This window comes from Nerophis ophidion, linkage group LG25, assembly GCF_033978795.1.
Source record: "Nerophis ophidion isolate RoL-2023_Sa linkage group LG25, RoL_Noph_v1.0, whole genome shotgun sequence".
NCBI classification, from domain to species: Eukaryota; Metazoa; Chordata; class Actinopteri; order Syngnathiformes; family Syngnathidae; genus Nerophis; species Nerophis ophidion.
In genome coordinates, this window is record NC_084635.1 from 39,274,724 (window position 1) to 39,296,137 (window position 21,414).

The 21,414-nt window shown below is 41.7% G+C and overlaps 1 protein-coding gene across 5 annotated transcripts in view; it reads right to left on the reverse strand.

Annotated features, from left to right (window-relative positions):
- zgc:113276 (uncharacterized protein LOC553748 homolog) overlaps positions 1-20,994 on the reverse strand; it is a 31,256-nt gene extending 10,262 nt beyond the window's left edge. For 3 of the 5 annotated variants that reach the window (XM_061887257.1, XM_061887255.1, XM_061887253.1), the window contains exons 1-7: positions 20,862-20,994; positions 18,681-18,857; positions 13,903-14,127; positions 13,605-13,820; positions 5,314-5,635; positions 5,124-5,251; positions 4,814-5,053 (exon numbers count right to left, since the gene is read on the reverse strand). In XM_061887257.1, the coding sequence (XP_061743241.1) occupies positions 4,814-5,053; positions 5,124-5,251; positions 5,314-5,635; positions 13,605-13,820; positions 13,903-14,127; positions 18,681-18,857 (1,308 nt within the window). In that variant the 5' untranslated portion in view covers positions 20,862-20,994. Of the gene's footprint in view, positions 1-4,813; positions 5,054-5,123; positions 5,252-5,313; positions 5,636-13,604; positions 13,821-13,902; positions 14,128-18,670; positions 18,858-20,861 lie in introns of all 5 variants that reach the window. The other 2 variants (XM_061887256.1, XM_061887254.1) reach the window with 2 other exon arrangements.
- Between the last annotated feature and the right edge of the window lie 420 nt (positions 20,995-21,414).

A 21,414-nucleotide genomic window follows, 5' to 3' on the forward strand; every position in this document is an offset into this window, starting at 1 on the left:
GCTAGTCAAAGATCCTCTATATGACAGGAGGGTTTGCTGTTTAAGTATTAACTAAGCGCTAGTCAAAGATCCTCTATATGACAGGAGTGCTTGCTGTTTAAGTATTAACTAAGCGCTAGTCAAAGATCCTCTATATGACAGGAGGGCTTGCTGCTTTTTGAGGACTGAGTGCAAAAGCACAAGTCAAAGATCCTCTATATAACAGAATTGTTTGCTATGTTTAAGTATTAACTAAGCGCTAGTCAAAGATCCTCTATAGGACAGGAGTGTTTGCAGTTTTTAAGTATTAACTAAGCGCTAGTCAAAGATCCTTTATATGACAGAAGTGTTTGTTGTGTTTAAGTATTAACTAAGCGCTAGTCAAAGATCCTCTATATGACAGGAATGTTTGTTGTGTTTAAGTATTAACTAAGCGCTAGTCAAAGATCCTCTATATGCCAGGAGGGTTTGCTGTTTAAGTAGTAACTAAACGCTAGTCAAAGATCCTTTATATGAGAAGAGTGTTTGCTGTTTTTAAGAAGTAACTAAGTGCTAGTCAAAGATCCTCTATATGACAGGAGTGTTTGTTGTGTTTAAGTATTAACTAAGCGCTAGTCAAAGATCCTCTATATGACAGGACGGTTTGTTGTGTTTAAGTATTAACTAAGCACTAGTCAAAGATCCTCTATATGACAGAAGTGTTTGCTGTTTTTAAGTATTAACTAAGCGCTAGTCAAAGATCCTCTATACGACAGGAGGGTTTGCTGTTTAAGTATTAACTAAGCGCTAGTCAAAGATCCTCTATACGACAGGAGGGTTTGCTGTTTAAGTATTAACTAAGTGCTAGTCAAAGATCCTCTATATGACAGGAGTGTTTGCTGCTTTTTAAGGACAGAGTGCAAAAGCACAAGTCAAAGATCCTCTATATAACAGAATTGTTTGCTATGTTTAAGTATTAACTAAGTGCTAGTCAAAGATCCTTTATATGACAGGAGTGTTTGCTGTTTAAGTATTAACTAAGCGCTAGTCAAAGATCCTCTATATGAGAAGAGTGTTTGCTGTTTTTAAGTATTAACTAAGCGCTAGTCAAAGATCCTCTATATGACAGGAGTGTTTGCTGTTTAAGTATTAACTAAGCACTAGTCAAAGATCCTCTATATAACAGGAGGGTTTGCTGTCTAAGTATTAACTAAGTGCTAGTCAAAGATCCTCTATATGACAAGAGTCTTTGCTGTTTTTAAGTATTAACTAAGCGCTAGTCAAAGATCCTCTATATGTCAGGAGTGTTTGCTGCTTTTTAAGGACTGAGTGCAACAGCACAAGTCAAAGATCCTCTATATAACATAATTGTTTGCTGTTTAAGTATTAACTAAGCGCTAGTCAAAGATCCTCTACATGACAGGAGAGTTTGCTGTTTTCAAGTATTAACTAAGCGCTAGTCAAAGATCCTCTATATGACAGGAGGGTTTGTTGTTTAAGTATTAACTTAGCGCTAGTCAAAGATCTTCTAAATGACAGGAGTGTTTGCTGTTTGAGTATTAACTAAGCGTTAGTCAAAGATCCTCTATATGACAGGAGTGCTTGCTGTTTTTAAGTATTAACTAAGCGCTAGTCAAAGATCCTCTATATGACAGGAGTGTTTGCTGTTTTTAAGTATTAACTAAGCGCTAGTCAAAGATCCTCTATATGACAGGAGTGTTTGCTGTTTAAGTATTAACTAAGCGCTAGTCAAAGATCCTTTATATGAGAAGAGTGTTTGCTGTTTTTAAGTATTAACTAAGCGCTAGTCAAAGATCCTCTATATGACAGGAGTGTTTGCTGTGTTTAAGTATTAACTAAGCGATAGTCAAAGATCCTCTATATGACAGGAGGGTTTGCTGTTTAAGTATTAACTAAGCGCTAGTCAAAGATCCTCTATATGAGAAGAGTGTTTGCTGTTTTTAAGTATTAACTAAGCGCTAGTCAAAGATCCTCTATATGACAGGACGGTTTGTTGTGTTTAAGTATTAACTAAGCACTAGTCAAAGATCCTCTATATGACAGAAGTGTTTGCTGTTTTTAAGTATTAACTAAGCGCTAGTCAAAGATCCTCTATACGACAGGAGGGTTTGCTGTTTAAGTATTAACTAAGCGCTAGTCAAAGATCCTCTATACGACAGGAGGGTTTGCTGTTTAAGTATTAACTAAGTGCTAGTCAAAGATCCTCTATATGACAGGAGTGTTTGCTGCTTTTTAAGGACAGAGTGCAAAAGCACAAGTCAAAGATCCTCTATATAACAGAATTGTTTGCTATGTTTAAGTATTAACTAAGTGCTAGTCAAAGATCCTTTATATGACAGGAGTGTTTGCTGTTTAAGTATTAACTAAGCGCTAGTCAAAGATCCTCTATATGAGAAGAGTGTTTGCTGTTTTTAAGTATTAACTAAGCGCTAGTCAAAGATCCTCTATATGACAGGAGTGTTTGCTGTTTAAGTATTAACTAAGCACTAGTCAAAGATCCTCTATATAACAGGAGGGTTTGCTGTCTAAGTATTAACTAAGTGCTAGTCAAAGATCCTCTATATGACAAGAGTCTTTGCTGTTTTTAAGTATTAACTAAGCGCTAGTCAAAGATCCTCTATATGTCAGGAGTGTTTGCTGCTTTTTAAGGACTGAGTGCAACAGCACAAGTCAAAGATCCTCTATATAACATAATTGTTTGCTGTTTAAGTATTAACTAAGCGCTAGTCAAAGATCCTCTACATGACAGGAGAGTTTGCTGTTTTCAAGTATTAACTAAGCGCTAGTCAAAGATCCTCTATATGACAGGAGGGTTTGCTGTTTAAGTATTAACTTAGCGCTAGTCAAAGATCTTCTAAATGACAGGAGTGTTTGCTGTTTGAGTATTAACTAAGCGTTAGTCAAAGATCCTCTATATGACAGGAGTGCTTGCTGTTTTTAAGTATTAACTAAGCGCTAGTCAAAGATCCTCTATATGACAGGAGTGTTTGCTGTTTTTAAGTATTAACTAAGCGCTAGTCAAAGATCCTCTATATGACAGGAGTGTTTGCTGTTTAAGTATTAACTAAGCGCTAGTCAAAGATCCTTTATATGAGAAGAGTGTTTGCTGTTTTTAAGTATTAACTAAGCGCTAGTCAAAGATCCTCTATATGACAGGAGTGTTTGCTGTGTTTAAGTATTAACTAAGCGATAGTCAAAGATCCTCTATATGACAGGAGGGTTTGCTGTTTAAGTATTAACTAAGCGCTAGTCAAAGATCCTCTATATGAGAAGAGTGTTTGCTGTTTTTAAGTATTAACTAAGCGCTAGTCAAAGATCCTCTATATGACAGAAGTGTTTGCTGTTTAAGTATTAACTAAGCACTAGTCAAAGATCCTCTATATAACAGGAGGGTTTGCTGTCTAAGTATTAACTAAGTGCTAGTCAAAGATCCTCTATATGACAGGAGTGTTTGCTGTTTTTAAGTATTAACTAAGCACTAGTCAAAGATCCTTTATATAACAGGAGGGTTTGCTGTTTTTAAGTATTAACTAAGCGCTAGTCAAAGATCCTCTATATGACAGGAGTCTTTGCTGTTTTCAAGTATTAACTAAACGCTAGTCAAAGATCCTCTATATGAGAAGAGTGTTTGCTGTTTTTAAGTATTAACTAAGCGCTAGTCAAAGATCCTCTATATGACAGGAGTGTTTGCTGTTTAAGTATTAACTAAGTGCTGGTCAAAGATCCTTTATATAACAGGAGGGTTTGCTGTTTTTAAGTATTAACTAAGCGCTAGTCAAAGATCCTCTATATGACAGGAGTGTTTGCTGTTTTTAAGTATTAACTAAGCACTAGTCAAAGATCCTTTATATAACAGGAGGGTTTGCTGTTTTTAAGTATTAACTAAGCGCTAGTCAAAGATCCTCTATATGACAGGAGTCTTTGCTGTTTTCAAGTATTAACTAAACGCTAGTCAAAGATCCTCTATATGAGAAGAGTGTTTGCTGTTTTTAAGTATTAACTAAGCGCTAGTCAAAGATCCTCTATATGACAGGAGTGTTTGCTGTTTAAGTATTAACTAAGCGCTAGTCAAAGATCCTCTACATGACAGGAGTGTTTGCTGTTTAAGTATTAACTAAGCGCTAGTCAAAGATCCCCTATATGACAGGAGTGTTTGCTGTTTTTAAGTATTAACTAAGCGCTAGTCAAAGATCCTCTAAATGACAGGAGGGTTTGCTGTTTAAGTATTAACTAAGCGCTAGTCAAAGATCCTCTATATGACAGGAGTGTTTGCTGTTTAAGTATTAACTAAGCGCTAGTCAAAGATCCTCTATATGAGAAGAGTGTTTGCTGTTTAAGTATTAACTAAGCGCTAGTCAAAGATCCTCTACATAACAGGAGTGTTTGCTGTTTAAGTATTAACTAAGCGCTAGTCAAAGATCCTCTATATGACAGGAGTGTTTGCTGTTTAAGTATTAACTAAGCGCTAGTCAAAGATCCTCTATATAACAGGAGTGTTTGCTGTTTTTAAGTATTAACTAAGCGCTAGTCAAAGATCCTCCAAATGACAGGAGTGTTTGCTGTTTAAGTATTAACTAAGTGCTAGTCAAAGATCCTCTATATGACAGGAGTGTTTGCTGTTTAAGTATTAACTAAGTGCTAGTCAAAGATCCTCTATATGAGAAGAGTGTTTGCTGTTTAAGTATTAACTAAGTGCTAGTCAAAGATCCTCTATATGAGAAGAGTGTTTGCTGTTTAAGTATTAACTAAGTGCTAGTCAAAGATCCTCTATATAACAGGAGTGTTTGTTGTGTTTGAGATGGTTGAAGTCCACCAATGGTGGTCAAGTTGTTACCTGACAGTAAGACCTGACTTCCACCTGTCCTTTCAGAATAAAAGGCTTCAGGTGCATGTAGGCCTGGGGGGTGACGGCCCCTCCCTTCCTGGCCTGACCAATCATCGCCAGGCGTGCGTGAAGACTCCTCTGCTGGTAGAACTGTCTCAGGTGCGCCCGGGCGTCCATCTTGACGCCGTGGTCCAGGTGTGAGTACCGGCCCAGCAGACCCTCCAGGTCGCCCGCGTCAAACTGCCTCAGCTGCCAGACAGGAAGTACACACAGCACAGCGGCATGAAGCTGGCGTGAATGTGCCAGGTGCACTCCTTACCTGCAGGTGCTTCCGCATCACCCAGGTCACATGACTGGCACCTCGCTGCAGCGCCATGGCGACCACGTGGGCGCTGGTCAGCCCTCCACCCACCACCATGACCCTGTGACCCGGCTCACACACCACCGCTGCACGCACATCCATCATTAGTCTTTTATTGTGAAGGTGTGGCACGGCGGCGAGGTCTTACTTCCTGTCCCGCCCCCGGCCGACCGAGCGTGCATGAGGCGCACCGTGTGCTGCAGGCGTCCTTCCGGAAACTTCTCCTCCAGCTCCGTCACCCACGGCGGAATGTTGGCCATCTGGGCCCGGGTGGGGCCCGTTGCCATGACGACGCGTCGGGCTTGCCGCATGGCGCCGTCTTGAAAGTGGACTTGAAAGTGCGCCACCCGCCTTGCCCCGCCTCCTTTTGGGGCGGAGCCACGGTCTTCCTGCTCGGCTTCTTCGACCACGGGAAGGATGCGAGTCACGCTTCCCGCCACCACCACCTTCTCCAAGTCGTAGCGCCGCACCTGTTGGACCACAGGTGTGTCCTTCAACCAGGTGTGTCCTTCAACCAGGTGTGTCTTTCAACCAGGTGTGTCCTTCAACCAGGTGTGTCCTTCAACCAGGTGTGTCCTTCAACCAGGTGTGTCCTTCAAACAGGTGTGTCTTTCAACCAGGTGTGTCATTCAACCAGGTGTGTCCTTCAACCAGGTGTGTCTTTCAACCAGGTGTGTCATTCAACCAGGTGTGTCTTTCAACCAGGTGTGTCATTCAACCAGGTGTGTCTTTCAACCAGGTGTGTCTTTCAACCAGGTGTGTCATTCAACCAGGTGTGTCTTTCAACCAGGTGTGTCTTTCAACCAGGTGTGTCATTCAACCAGGTGTGTCTTTCAACCAGGTGTGTCATTCAGCAGGTGTGTCTTTCAACCAGGTGTGTCATTCAACCAGGTGTGTCTTTCAACCAGGTGTGTCCTTCAACCAGGTGTGTCCTTCAACCAGGTGTGTCTTTCAACCAGGTGTGTCATTCAACCAGATGTGTCATTCAACCAGGTGTGTCTTTCAACCAGGTGTGTCTTTCAACCAGGTGTGTCATTCAACCAGGTGTGTCCTTCAACCAGGTGTGTCCTTCAAACAGGTGTGTCTTTCAACCAGGTGTGTCCTTCAACCAGGTGTGTCCTTCAACCAGGTGTGTCTTTCAACCAGGTGTGTCCTTCAACCAGGTGTGTCCTTCAACCAGGTGTGTCCTTCAACCAGGTGTGTCCTTCAAACAGGTGTGTCTTTCAACCAGGTGTGTCATTCAACCAGGTGTGTCCTTCAACCAGGTGTGTCTTTCAACCAGGTGTGTCATTCAACCAGGTGTGTCTTTCAACCAGGTGTGTCATTCAACCAGGTGTGTCTTTCAACCAGGTGTGTCTTTCAACCAGGTGTGTCATTCAACCAGGTGTGTCTTTCAACCAGGTGTGTCTTTCAACCAGGTGTGTCATTCAACCAGGTGTGTCTTTCAACCAGGTGTGTCATTCAGCAGGTGTGTCTTTCAACCAGGTGTGTCATTCAACCAGGTGTGTCTTTCAACCAGGTGTGTCCTTCAACCAGGTGTGTCCTTCAACCAGGTGTGTCTTTCAACCAGGTGTGTCATTCAACCAGATGTGTCATTCAACCAGGTGTGTCTTTCAACCAGGTGTGTCTTTCAACCAGGTGTGTCATTCAACCAGGTGTGTCTTTCAACCAGGTGTGTCATTCAGCAGGTGTGTCTTTCAACCAGGTGTGTCATTCAACCAGGTGTGTCTTTCAACCAGGTGTGTCCTTCAACCAGGTGTGTCCTTCAACCAGGTGTGTCATTCAACCAGGTGTGTCTTTCAACCAGGTGTGTCCTTCAACCAGGTGTGTCTTTCAACCAGGTGTGTCTTTCAACCAGGTGTGTCATTCAACCAGGTGTGTCCTTCAACCAGGTGTGTCTTTCAACCAGGTGTGTCTTTCAACCAGGTGTGTCATTCAACCAGGTGTGTCTTTCAACCAGGTGTGTCATTCAACCAGGTGTGTCTTTCAACCAGGTGTGTCATTCAACCAGGTGTGTCCTTCAACCAGGTGTGTCATTCAACCAGGTGTGTCTTTCAACCAGGTGTGTCATTCAACCAGGTGTGTCTTTCAACCAGGTGTGTCATTCAACCAGGTGTGTCTTTCAAACAGGTGTGTCATTCAACCAGGTGTGTCTTTCAACCAGGTGTGTCCTTCAACCAGGTGTGTCCTTCAAACAGGTGTGTCTTTCAACCAGGTATGTCCTTCAACCAGGTGTGTCTTTCAACCAGGTGTGTCCTTCAACCAGGTGTGTCTTTCAACCAGGTGTGTCCTTCAACCAGGTGTGTCATTCAACCAGGTGTGTCATTCAACCAGGTGTGTCCTTCAACCAGGTGTGTCTTTCAACCAGGTGTGTCATTCAACCAGGTGTGTCATTCAACCAGGTGTGTCATTCAACCAGGTGTGTCCTTCAACCAGGTGTGTCATTCAACCAGGTGTGTCTTTCAACCAGGTGTGTCCTTCAACCAGGTGTGTCTTTCAACCAGGTGTGTCTTTCAACCAGGTGTGTCCTTCAACCAGGTGTGTCTTTCAACCAGGTGTGTCATTCAACCAGGTGTGTCATTCAACCAGGTGTGTCATTCAACCAGGTGTGTCCTTCAACCAGGTGTGTCTTTCAACCAGGTGTGTCCTTCAACCAGGTGTGTCATTCAACCAGGTGTGTCTTTCAACCAGGTGTGTCCTTCAACCAGGTGTGTCTTTCAACCAGGTGTGTCCTTCAACCAGGTGTGTCATTCAGCAGGTGTGTCTTTCAACCAGGTGTGTCATTCAACCAGGTGTGTCTTTCAACCAGGTGTGTCATTCAACCAGGTGTGTCCTTCAACCAGGTTTGTCTTTCAACCAGTTGTGTCATTCAACCAGGTGTGTCTTTCAACCAGGTGTGTCATTCAACCAGGTGTGTCTTTCAACCAGGTGTGTCTTTCAACCAGGTGTGTCCTTCAACCAGGTGTGTCCTTCAACCAGGTGTGTCTTTCAACCAGGTGTGTCCTTCAACCAGGTGTGTCCTTCAACCAGGTGTGTCATTCAACCAGGTGTGTCTTTCAACCAGGTGCGTCATTCAACCAGGTGTGTCTTTCAACCAGGTGTGTCTTTCAACCAGGTGTGTCATTCAAAGAGGTGTGTCCTTCAACCAGGTGTGTCATTCAACCAGGTGTGTCTTTCAACCAGGTGTGTCATTAAACCAGGTGTGTCTTTCAACCAGGTGTGTCATTCAACCAGGTGTGTCATTCAACCAGGTGTGTCTTTCAACCAGGTGTGTCTTTCAACCAAGTGTGTCATTCAACCAGGTGTGTCTTTCAACCAGGTGTGTCCTTCAACCAGGTGTGTCCTTCAACCAGGTGTGTCCTTCAAACAGGTGTGTCTTTCAACCAGGTATGTCCTTCAACCAGGTGTGTCTTTCAACCAGGTGTGTCCTTCAACCAGGTGTGTCATTCAACCAGGTGTGTCTTTCAACCAGGTGTGTCCTTCAACCAGGTGTGTCATTCTACCAGGTGTGTCCTTCAACCAGGTGTGTCTTTCAACCAGGTGTGTCTTTCAACCAGGTGTGTCATTCAACCAGGTGTGTCTTTCAACCAGGTGTGTCATTCAACCAGGTGTGTCATTCAACCAGGTGTGTCTTTCAACCAGGTGTGTCTTTCAACCAGGTGTGTCATTCAACCAGGTGTGTCTTTCAACCAGGTGTGTCATTCAGCAGGTGTGTCTTTCAACCAGGTGTGTCATTCAACCAGGTGTGTCCTTCAACCAGGTGTGTCTTTCAACCAGGTTTGTCCTTCAACCAGGTGTGTCCTTCAACCAGGTGTGTCCTTCAACCAGGTGTGTCATTCAACCAGGTGTGTCCTTCAACCAGGTGTGTCATTCAACCAGGTGTGTCCTTCAACCAGGTGTGTCCTTCAACCAGGTGTGTCTTTCAACCAGGTGTGTCCTTCAACCAGGTGTGTCTTTCAACCAGGTGTGTCTTTCAACCAGGTGTGTCATTCAACCAGGTGTGTCCTTCAACCAGGTGTGTCTTTCAACCAGGTGTGTCATTCAACCAGGTGTGTCTTTCAACCAGGTGTGTCATTCAACCAGGTGTGTCTTTCAACCAGGTGTGTCTTTCAACCAGGTGTGTCATTCAACCAGGTGTGTCCTTCAACCAGGTGTGTCATTCAACCAGGTGTGTCTTTCCACCAGGTGTGTCATTCAACCAGGTGTGTCTTTCAACCAGGTGTGTCATTCAACCAGGTGTGTCATTCAACCAGGTGTGTCTTTCAACCAGGTGTGTCTTTCAACCAGGTGTGTCATTCAACCAGGTGTGTCTTTCAACCAGGTGTGTCCTTCAACCAGGTGTGTCTTTCAACCAGGTGTGTCATTCAACCAGGTGTGTCCTTCAACCAGGTGTGTCATTCAACCAGGTGTGTCCTTCAACCAGGTGTGTCCTTCAACCAGGTGTGTCTTTCAACCAGGTGTGTCATTCAACCAGGTGTGTCTTTCAACCAGGTGTGTCATTCAACCAGGTGTGTCCTTCAACCAGGTGTGTCATTCAACCAGGTGTGTCCTTCAACCAGGTGTGTCCTTCAACCAGGTGTGTATTTCAACCAGGTGTGTCATTCAACCAGGTGTGTCCTTCAACCAGGTGTGTCCTTCAACCAGGTGTGTCTTTCAACCAGGTGTGTCTTTCAACCAGGTGTGTCCTTCAACCAGGTGTGTCTTTCAACCAGGTGTGTCTTTCAACCAGGTGTGTCATTCAACCAGGTGTGTCCTTCAACCAGGTGTGTCTTTCAACCAGGTGTGTCATTCAACCAGGTGTGTCTTTCAACCAGGTGTGTCATTCAACCAGGTGTGTCTTTCAACCAGGTGTGTCTTTCAACCAGGTGTGTCATTCAACCAGGTGTGTCCTTCAACCAGGTGTGTCATTCAACCAGGTGTGTCTTTCAACCAGGTGTGTCATTCAACCAGGTGTGTCTTTCAACCAGGTGTGTCATTCAACCAGGTGTGTCATTCAACCAGGTGTGTCTTTCAACCAGGTGTATCTTTCAACCAGGTGTGTCATTCAACCAGGTGTGTCTTTCAACCAGGTGTGTCATTCAGCAGGTGTGTCTTTCAACCAGGTGTGTCATTCAACCAGGTGTGTCTTTCAACCAGGTGTGTCCTTCAACCAGGTGTGTCTTTCAACCAGGTGTGTCATTCAACCAGGTGTGTCTTTCAACCAGGTTTGTCCTTCAACCAGGTGTGTCATTCAACCAGGTGTGTCTTTCAACCAGGTGTGTCTTTCAACCAGGTGTGTCATTCAACCAGGTGTGTCCTTCAACCAGGTGTGTCATTCAACCAGGTGTGTCCTTCAACCAGGTGTGTCCTTCAACCAGGTGTGTCTTTCAACCAGGTGTGTCCTTCAACCAGGTGTGTCTTTCAACCAGGTGTGCCTTTCAACCAGGTGTGTCATTCAACCAGGTGTGTCCTTCAACCAGGTGTGTCTTTCAACCAGGTGTGTCTTTCAACCAGGTGTGTCATTCAACCAGGTGTGTCTTTCAACCAGGTGTGTCATTCAACCAGGTGTGTCTTTCAACCAGGTGTGTCATTCAACCAGGTGTGTCCTTCAACCAGGTGTGTCATTCAACCAGGTGTGTCTTTCAACCAGGTGTGTCATTCAACCAGGTGTGTCTTTCAACCAGGTGTGTCATTCAACCAGGTGTGTCATTCAACCAGGTGTGTCTTTCAACCAGGTGTGTCTTTCAAACAGGTGTGTCATTCAACCAGGTGTGTCATTCAACCAGGTGTGTCCTTCAACCAGGTGTGTCCTTCAAACAGGTGTGTCTTTCAACCAGGTATGTCCTTCAACCAGGTGTGTCTTTCAACCAGGTGTGTCCTTCAACCAGGTGTGTCTTTCAACCAGGTGTGTCCTTCAACCAGGTGTGTCATTCAACCAGGTGTGTCATTCAACCAGGTGTGTCCTTCAACCAGGTGTGTCTTTCAACCAGGTGTGTCTTTCAACCAGGTGTGTCTTTCAACCAGGTGTGTCCTTCAACCAGGTGTGTCATTCAACCAGGTGTGTCCTTCAACCAGGTGTGTCTTTCAACCAGGTGTGTCCTTCAACCAGATGTGTCATTCAACCAGGTGTGTCCTTCAACCAGGTGTGTCCTCCAACCAGGTGTGTCCTTCAACCAGGTGTGTCATTCAGCAGGTGTGTCTTTCAACCAGGTGTGTCATTCAACCAGGTGTGTCTTTCAACCAGGTGTGTCATTCAACCAGGTGTGTCATTCAACCAGGTGTGTCTTTCAACCAGGTGTGTCCTTCAACCAGGTGTGTCCTTCAACCAGGTGTGTCTTTCAACCAGGTGTGTCCTTCAACCAGGTGTGTCCTTCAACCAGGTGTGTCTTTCAACCAGGTGACTTATTCTAACCATTAGCATTCTAATGTTAGCATTATAGCTTTTTTGCAGGTGTGCGTCAAATGTTGTTTGATCAATGTTACCTGTTAGCATGCTAACGCTAGCAGGCTAGCTCTTTTAGCTACATTTTTTCAGGTATACACCACTGAATCGAATATTTTGTTTCTTGATGAATGTTACCTGTTAGCATGCTAATGCTAGTAGGGTAGCTTGTTTAGCTAAGTTTTTCAGGTATACATCGCTGAATCGAATATTTTGCTTCTTGATAAATGGTACACGTTAGCATGCTAGTGCTAGTAGGCTAGCTTTTTTAGCTAACTTAATAGGTAAACACCAGTGTCACATGTTGGTACTTGACGTATGCTAATGTTAGCATGCTAGCAGTTTTAACAACATTTTCAGGTATACATCGCCACATCAAATATATTGTTACTTGACAAATTTTCCTTGTTAGCATGCTAATGCTTGTAGGCTAGCTTTTTTAGCTAAATTTTTCAGGTATATATCGCTGAATTGAATTTTTTTTTTTGGATGAATGTTACCTGTTAACATGCTAACGCTAATAGGCTAGATTTTTTTTAGCTAACTTTATAGGTAAACACCTGTGTCACATGTTGGTACTTGATGTATGCTAATGTTAGCATGCTAGCATATGCAACAAAATTTTCAGGTATACATCACAGCGTCAAATATTCAAGTTATTCGACCAGTGTTACCTGTTTACATGCTAACACTAGTAGGGTAGCTCTTTTAGCTAAATGTTTTCAGGTATACATCGAATGTTTTGTTTCTTGACGAATGTTACCTGTTAACATGCCACCGCTAGTAGGCTAGATTTTTTTTTGCTAACTTTATAGGTAAACACCTGTGTCACATGTTGGTACTTGACGTATGCTAATGTTAGCATGCTAGCAGTTTTAACAACATTTTCAGGTATACATTGTTGCCTCAAATATTTTGTAATTTTACCAATGTTACCTGTTTTCAGGTATACATCGAATGTTTTGTTTCTTGACGAATGTTACCTGTTAGCATGCTACCGCTAGTAGGCTAGATTTTTTTTTGCTGACTTTATAGGTAAACACCTGATAAGTAGCAACACGTCAACGTCAGCTTGACCATAAATTAACACGAGATGTCGTGCTCACACACACACACACACACACACACACACACACACACACACACACACACACACACACACACACACACACACACACACACACACACACACACACACACATTATTGTATTTGGAGCAGCCTTTCTAAGATATATGCAGAAGTGTATTTACAACATAAATAATATATACTTACTATGCACATATAAAAAAAGCTTGTTGTGAAAAATAAGTTGGAATTTCACAAGAAAAACGTAGAATGTTGGCAGTAGTATAAAAAAAAATTGTAATTTTATTCAAAATTTTACAAGAAAAACTGAACTTTTGTGCAATATTATGATAAAAGTTGGAATTTTACGCAGTAACATGTCGCGATCCGTGACTCAGATCTTCACATATTTATTTTTCCATCTTTGTTTCATTCTCTTCTGACCCACTCACTTCCTGTTTAGCCCGTTACCATGGTTACACGTTGATTTCACCTGTTCCTCGTTTTCTACACACACCTGGTTCTCCTTGATGACTCCCTATAAGCTTTCCTCTTCTCTTTGTTCAGTCTGGGTTCATAGATTTGCCTTTGAGCAACAAGTATCGACTGACGCTAAACCTTTGTTTTATTCCAGCTCTCACGCTGATGAATTGTTTTTTCCTTTTTTGTGTGCCTTTGTGCCAGTCTTAGTTTTTATGTTTTCTATTCCTAGCTTTTTACGCCAGCGCCCTTGGTTTATTTTGTCTGTTAGCTCCAGTATTTTTGTTCATAGCCTGCTTTTAAGTTGAATAAAACATTTAAACTTACCATTGCTGTGTTCTTGTCGACGCATCCACGGAGGGACAACCCCGCCAGTCAGTCATTACATAACAGTCACAATTTTACAAGAAAATGCTTGACATTTTGGCAATTTTATGAAAACAGACAGACAGACAGGGTATGGGAGTGTAACCTGGTCTTGAAAGAAGTCCACAGAGAGTTTGGTCCCCGGCAGACTGAGGAAGATGTCCTTGTGGAGTGTGGAGGTGACCTTCAGACGTTTCCTCTCCTTCTTGCCGAGCGGCGTGTCGTTGAAGAAAGTGTTTTCGTCCAGGATGAACATCTGCTCGGGAAGACTGTGGAGCTCGGCCGTGCGATTGTTCTTTAACGCAAACTCCTGCAGCGCCATCTGAAACACACACACACACACACACACACACATCATTGCTTTGCTTGTGTGTGTGTGTGTGTGTGTGTGTGTGTGTGTGCACCTTGTTGAATGGGTCAGTGTGCAGCAGGGAGTGTGAGCGCAGGTGAGTGATGTTGAGAGCAGAGAACTGACTGCTCCACAAAGAGGTCCAGCGTCCATAGCTGTCCACCACCAGGAAGCTGATGGGTGGCGTGATGACATCATCATCATCATCATCATCATCATCATCATCATCACCTGGCGTGGACTCGCCCCCAGCGACTCCTGTCCTGAAAGAAACTGGGTCCTGTTACAAACAGGAAGTTGCATCATCCACATCCTCTTTCATTGATGCACTTCCTGTACGTATTGATATTACATTATATTGAACTGTTGCTTTGTGTGCGATATCATGTGCGATACAAGCAGTCCTGCAGAGTGTTTACTTGTGTGTGATATCATGTGCGATACAAGCAGTCCTGCAGAGTGTTTACTTGTGTGTGATATCATGTGCGATACAAGCAGTCCTGCAGAGTGTTTACTTGTGTGTGATATCATGTGCGATACAAGCAGTCCTGCAGAGTGTTTACTTGTGTGTGATATCATGTGCGATATAAACAGTACTGCAGAGTGTTTACTTGTGTGTGATATCATGTGCGATACAAGCAGCCCTGCAGAGTGTTTACTTGTGTGTGATATCATGTGCGATACAAGCAGTCCTGCAGAGTGTTAACTTGTTTGTGATATCATGTGTAAAAGAAACAGTCCTGCAGCGTGTTTACTTGTGTGTGATATCATGTGCGATACAAGCAGTAATGCATACTTTTTACTTGTGTATGGTATCATGTGCGATACAAGCAGTCCTGCGCCATGCTTACTTGTGTGTGATATCATGTGTAAAAGAAACAGTCCTGCAGCGTGTTTGCTTGTGTGGGATATCATGTGTGATACAGGCAGTCCTGCATTGTGTTTACTTTTATATGGTATCATGTGCGATACAAGCAGTCCTGCAGCATGTTTACTTGTGTGTGATATCATGTGCAATACAAGCGGTCCTGCAGCGTGTTTGCTTGTGTGTGATATCATGTGTGATACAAGCAGTCCTGCAGAGTGTTTACTTGTGTGTGATATCGTGTGCGATACAAGCAGTCCTGCAGAGTGTTTACTTGTGTGTGATATCATGTGCGATACAAGCAGTAATGCATACTTTTTACTTGTGTATGGTATCATGTGCGATACAAGCAGTCCTGCAGCATGTTTACTTGTGTGCGATATCATGTGTAAAAGAAACAGTCCTGCAGCGTGTTTACTTGTGTGTGATATCATGTGCGATACAAGCAGTATTGCATACTTTTTACTTGTGTACGGTATCATGTGCGATACAAGCAGTCCTGCACCATGTTTACTTGTGTGTGATATCATGTGTAAAAGAAACAGTCCTGCAGCGTGTTTACTTGTGTGTGATATCATGTGCGATACAAGCAGTCCTGCACCATGTTTACTTGTGTGTGATATCATGTGTAAAAGAAACAGTCCTGCAGCGTGTTTACTTGTGTGTGATATCATGTGTGATACAAGCAGTCCTGCAGCATGATAACTGTGTGATAACAAGTGCATTACAAGCAATCCTGCACAGTGTTTACTTGTGTGTGATATCATGTGCGATACAAGCAGTCCTGCAGAATGTTTATTGTGTGTGATATCATGTGTGATACAAACAGTCCTGCAGAATGTTTACTTGTGTGTGATGTCATGTGCGATACAAGCAGTCCTGCAGAATGTTTACTTGTGTGTGATGTCATGTGCGATACAAGCAGTCCTGCAGAATGTTTACTTGTGTGTGATATCATGTGTGATACAAGCAGTCCTGCAGAATGTTTACTTGTGTGTGATGTCATGTGCGATACAAGCAGTCCTGCAGAATGTTTACTTGTGTGTGATGTCATGTGCGATACAAGCAGTACTTCAGAATGTTTACTTGTGTGGGATGTCATGTGCGATACAAGCAGTCCTGCAGAGTGTTAACTTGTGTGTAATGTCATGTGCGACACAAGCAGAGTGTTTACTTGTGTGTGATATCATGTGCGATACAAGCAGAGTGTTTACTTGTGTGTGATATCATGTGCGATACAAGCAGTCCTGCAGAATGTTTACTTGTGTGTGATATCATGTGTGATACAAGCAGTCCTGCAGAATGTTTACTTGTGTGTGATATCGTGTGCGATACAAGCAGTCCTGCAGAGTGTTTACTTGTGTGTGATATCATGTGCGATACAAGCAGTAATGCATACTTTTTACTTGTGTATGGTATCATGTGCGATACAAGCAGTCCTGCAGCATGTTTACTTGTGTGCGATATCATGTGTAAAAGAAACAGTCCTGCAGCGTGTTTACTTGTGTGTGATATCATGTGCGATACAAGCAGTATTGCATACTTTTTACTTGTGTATGGTATCATGTGCGATACAAGCAGTCCTGCACCATGTTTACTTGTGTGTGATATCATGTGTAAAAGAAACAGTCCTGCAGCGTGTTTACTTGTGTGTGATATCATGTGCGATACAAGCAGTCCTGCACCATGTTTACTTGTGTGTGATATCATGTGTAATACAAGCAGTCCTGCAGCATGATAACTGTGTGATAACAAGTGCATTACAAGCAATCCTGCACAGTGTTTACTTGTGTGTGATATTATGTGCGATACAAGCAGTCCTGCAGAATGTTTATTGTGTGTGATATCATGTGTGATACAAGCAGTCCTGCAGAATGTTTACTTGTGTGTGATATCATGTGTGATACAAGCAGTCCTGCAGAATGTTTACTTGTGTGTGATATCATGTGTGATACAAGCAGTCCTGCAGAATGTTTACTTGTGTGTGATGTCATGTGCGATACAAGCAGTACTTCAGAATGTTTACGTGTGTGTGATGTCATGTGCGATACAAGCAGTACTTCAGAATGTTTACTTGTGTGTGATGTCATGTGCGATACAAGCAGTACTTCAGAATGTTTACTTGTGTGTGATGTCATGTGCGATACATGCAGTCCTGCAGAGTGTTAACTTGTGTGTGATATCATGTGTGATACAAGCAGTCCTGCAGAATGTTTACTTGTGTGTGATATCGTGTGCGATACAAGCAGTCCTGCAGAGTGTTTACTTGTGTGTGATATCATGTGCGATACAAGCAGTAATGCATACTTTTTACTTGTGTATGGTATCATGTGCGATACAAGCAGTCCTGCAGCATGTTTACTTGTGTGCGATATCATGTGTAAAAGAAACAGTCCTGCAGCGTGTTTACTTGTGTGTGATATCATGTGCGATACAAGCAGTATTGCATACTTTTTACTTGTGTATGGTATCATGTGCGATACAAGCAGTCCTGCACCATGTTTACTTGTGTGTGATATCGTGTGTAAAAGAAACAGTCCTGCAGCGTGTTCACTTGTGTGTGATATCATGTGTAATACCAGCAGTCCTGCAGCATGATAACTGTGTGATAACAAGTGCATTACAAGCAATCCTGCACAGTGTTTACTTGTGTGTGATATTATGTGCGATACAAGCAGTCCTGCAGAATGTTTACTTGTGTGTGATGTCATGTGCGATACAAGCAGTCCTGCATCGTGTTTACTTGTGTGTGATATCATGTGTAAAACAAACAGTCCTGCAGAGTGTTTACTTGTGTGTGATATCATGTGTGATACAAGCAGTCCTGCAGAATGTTTACTTGTGTGTGATGTCATGTGCGATACAAGCAGTCCTGCATCGTGTTTACTTGTGTGTGATATCATGTGTAAAACAAACAGTCCTGCAGAGTGTTTACTTGTGTGTGATATCATGTGTGATACAAGCAGTACTTCAGAATGTTTACTTGTGTGTGATGTCATGTGTGATACAAGCAGTACTTCAGAATGTTTAATTGTGTGTGATATTATGTGCGATACAAGCAGTCCTGCAGAATGTTTACTTGTGTGTGATGTCATGTGCGATACAAGCAGTCCTGCATCGTGTTTACTTGTGTGTGATGTCATGTGTGATACAATCAGTCCTGCAGAATGTTTACTTGTGTGTGATATCATGTGTGATACAAGCAGTCCTGCAGAATGTTTACTTGTGTGTGATATCATGTGCGATACAAGCAGTACTTCAGAATGTTTACGTGTGTGTGATGTCATGTGCGATACAAGCAGTACTTCAGAATGTTTACTTGTGTGTGATGTCATGTGCGATACAAGCAGTACTTCAGAATGTTTACTTGTGTGTGATGTCATGTGCGATACATGCAGTCCTGCAGAGTGTTAACTTGTGTGTGATATCATGTGCGATACATGCAGTCCTGCAGAGTGTTAACTTGTGTGTGATATCATGTGCGATACATGCAGTGTGTTTACTTGTACAAAGCTGACAGACAGTTAACATCTAAATGTCCTCTAATTAACACCCAAGATCTTCTATTTGACTCAAATGATTGACCAAAGGTAAACATGCTAGGCTATAGGCTACTAGGAGCTAGCAGCTACACAACAGCTAAGCACACAATAGCACACAAGCTAGACATGTGTCATAGTCATTGAACAATACAACATTAGTCAATATAAACAAGTAGTATATATTTGTAGTTACACACACAAAGCAGTATTAGAAAGTATCCAGTAACAAACGTGTCTGCATCCTTCAATTTTCTGCATCATGAGCTTAACTTCATGAACTATTGTGACCACTAGGTGTCGTCATTCCACTTCAACTTAAAGACAGCATAAGTTTATATAATTGTCATTTAGAGGATTAGTAAGTAGTTGATATGATGAGTAGTGTTAATGTTTGTTTGCAGGTGAGCATCCTGTACCGTGTGTTACCTTCCTCTTGGTCTTGTGGTCTGCTTCCTCCTTGAAGTCAAGTCCAGGAGGATCCCCGCAGGATGCAGGAGGAAGAGGTTCTTCCTGTCCCGGCTCGAGGTGTGAGCGGGACAGGAGGCTGGCCAGGGTCAAGGCGTGAGGACCGCTGCCGATGATCAACAGGTCCAACATCTCCATCTGCCAGATCATGGCCACAACATTCATTTGAGTTTGAGAAAAATGTATTTGTGCAACTTTGCATTATTCACACTCAGGGGTGTCCAAACTTTACCCGGCGAGGAAAAAATGGAAGTCTGAAGCAAAGCCATGTTCCTCGATTTATGTTCAAGTGGCTTAGTTGGAGATTACAAAGCAATGATTGTGATATTTAATCACCAGAGCTGTCATCATTAATAAATAAACTCATGTGATTCATCGTGAAAAATTTTGCATTAATGAAGTATGTACACTAATTCATTATTTTTAACCCCACATGCTGCTTTACCTTCTCATATATTCTAACTATTTCATTGTTTTGGGGTGAAAATATTGCGGTTTTTCTTAAGTTAAATTAAATATTAGTCCATCCATCCATCCATTTTTTACCGCTTATTCCCTTTGGGGTCGCGGGGGGCGCTGGTGCTTATCTCAGCTACAATTGGGTGGAAGGCGGGGACACCCTGGACAAGTCGCCACCTCATCTCAGGGCATATGTAGGTGTGTGTGTATATATATATATATATATATATATATATATATGTATATGTGTGTGTGTGTATATACACACATACACATTTTTTATATATATATATATATATACATAAATATATATATATATGGTATGTATATATATATATATGTGTGTATATATATATGTATATATGTATGTGTATATATATGTATGTATATACAGTATATGTGTATATATGTATGTGCGTATGTATATATGTATATATACATACATACATACATACATATATATATATATATGTATAGATATATATACATATATATATATATATATATATATATATATATATATATATATATATATATATATATATATATATATATATATATATCGCCACCTCATCGCAGGGCATATGTAGGTGTGTGTGTATATACACACATATATATATATATATATATGTGTGTATATACACACATACACATTTTTTTATATATATATATAGTATGTATATATATATGTGTGTGTATAAATATGTGTATGTATATGTATATAAATGTATATATGTATGTGTATATATATGTATGTATATACAGTATATGTGTATATATTTATGTGCGTATGTATATATACATACATACATACATACATACATACATATATACATATATATATATATATATATATATATATATATATATATATATATGAAATACTCAAGTTGGTGAATTATACGCCACCCTTCTTAACCACGCCCCCTGCCCCAACCACGCCTCCGCCCCACCTTCGACCAAGCCCCCCCCCCTCAAAATCGGAGGTCTCAAGGTTGGCAAGTATGCCAGGCGGTAAAACAAGGCATACAGTAGTAGTATTTTTAGAACGAGCCGCGGGCCTGAAAAAAGAGCTGCGGGCCACAAATGTCCCCCAGGCCGTACATTGGCTACCTCTGACAGAAATCCTATTTTGTTAGATTTGTTGATTTGCTTTTATGCGGTCAGGGTTACCATCTCAAAGGTTGTCATTTTAGTTAGAAACTTTGTGAAAAGTCTGCAGTGAACTCAGCTTTTAAAGCCACAACAATCACATACGAGTCTGCAAAATCCTGGAGGGACTGAGAGGTCAACTTCATTTTATTCTTTGCTTCTATTAATAAGTGAGAAATGAGGAGAAAATGTGTTCTCTTAATAACAAATCCACTCTACTTTTATTTTTGTATACACAGTACAATATTACCTCTCAGTGGAATCTTTTCTTAACAATTCTAGATGACCTTTCAGCCATGTAGAAATATTAGCATGCAGAGTCAAAACCATAATATATACCATAACATAACCATAATATAACCATAACACAACCATAATACAACCATAACATAACCATAATACAACCATAACACAACCATAATATATACCATAACATAACCATAATACAACCATAACACAACCATAAAAAAACACAACACAACCATAATACAACCATAATACAACCATAACACAACCATAACACAACCATACCTTGTGTGTATTTTGTCAGGCTTGTGTCCTCTCCTGAAAAGTTGTAGTGTGTGAGACTGAAAGTTTGCAACATGTGTTCTTCTGTAACTCAATCTACTTAGTCTGGACACCCACTGGAAATAGATTCACTTGTTCATGTGTGTGTGTGTGTGTGTGTGTGTGTGTGTGTGTGTGTGTGTGTGTGTGTGTGTGTGTGTGTGTGTGTGTGTGTGTGTGTGTGGAGGATTGCGTGTGTTCATGTGTGTACATTTAGAACCTCATGTGTTCATGTGTGTACATTTAGTTAGAACAAAATGTGTTCATGTGTAAATATTTAGAACATAATGTGTTCATTTGTGTGCATTTAGAACATAACATGTGCATTTAGAACATAATGTGTTCATTTGTGTGCATTTAGAACATAACATGTGCATTTAGAACATAATGTGTTCATGTGTAAATGTTTAGTACATAATATGTTCATGTGTAAATATTTAGAACATCATGTGGTCATGTGTGTGCATTTAGTACATAATGTGTTCATGTGTAAATATTTTGAACATCATGTGTTCAT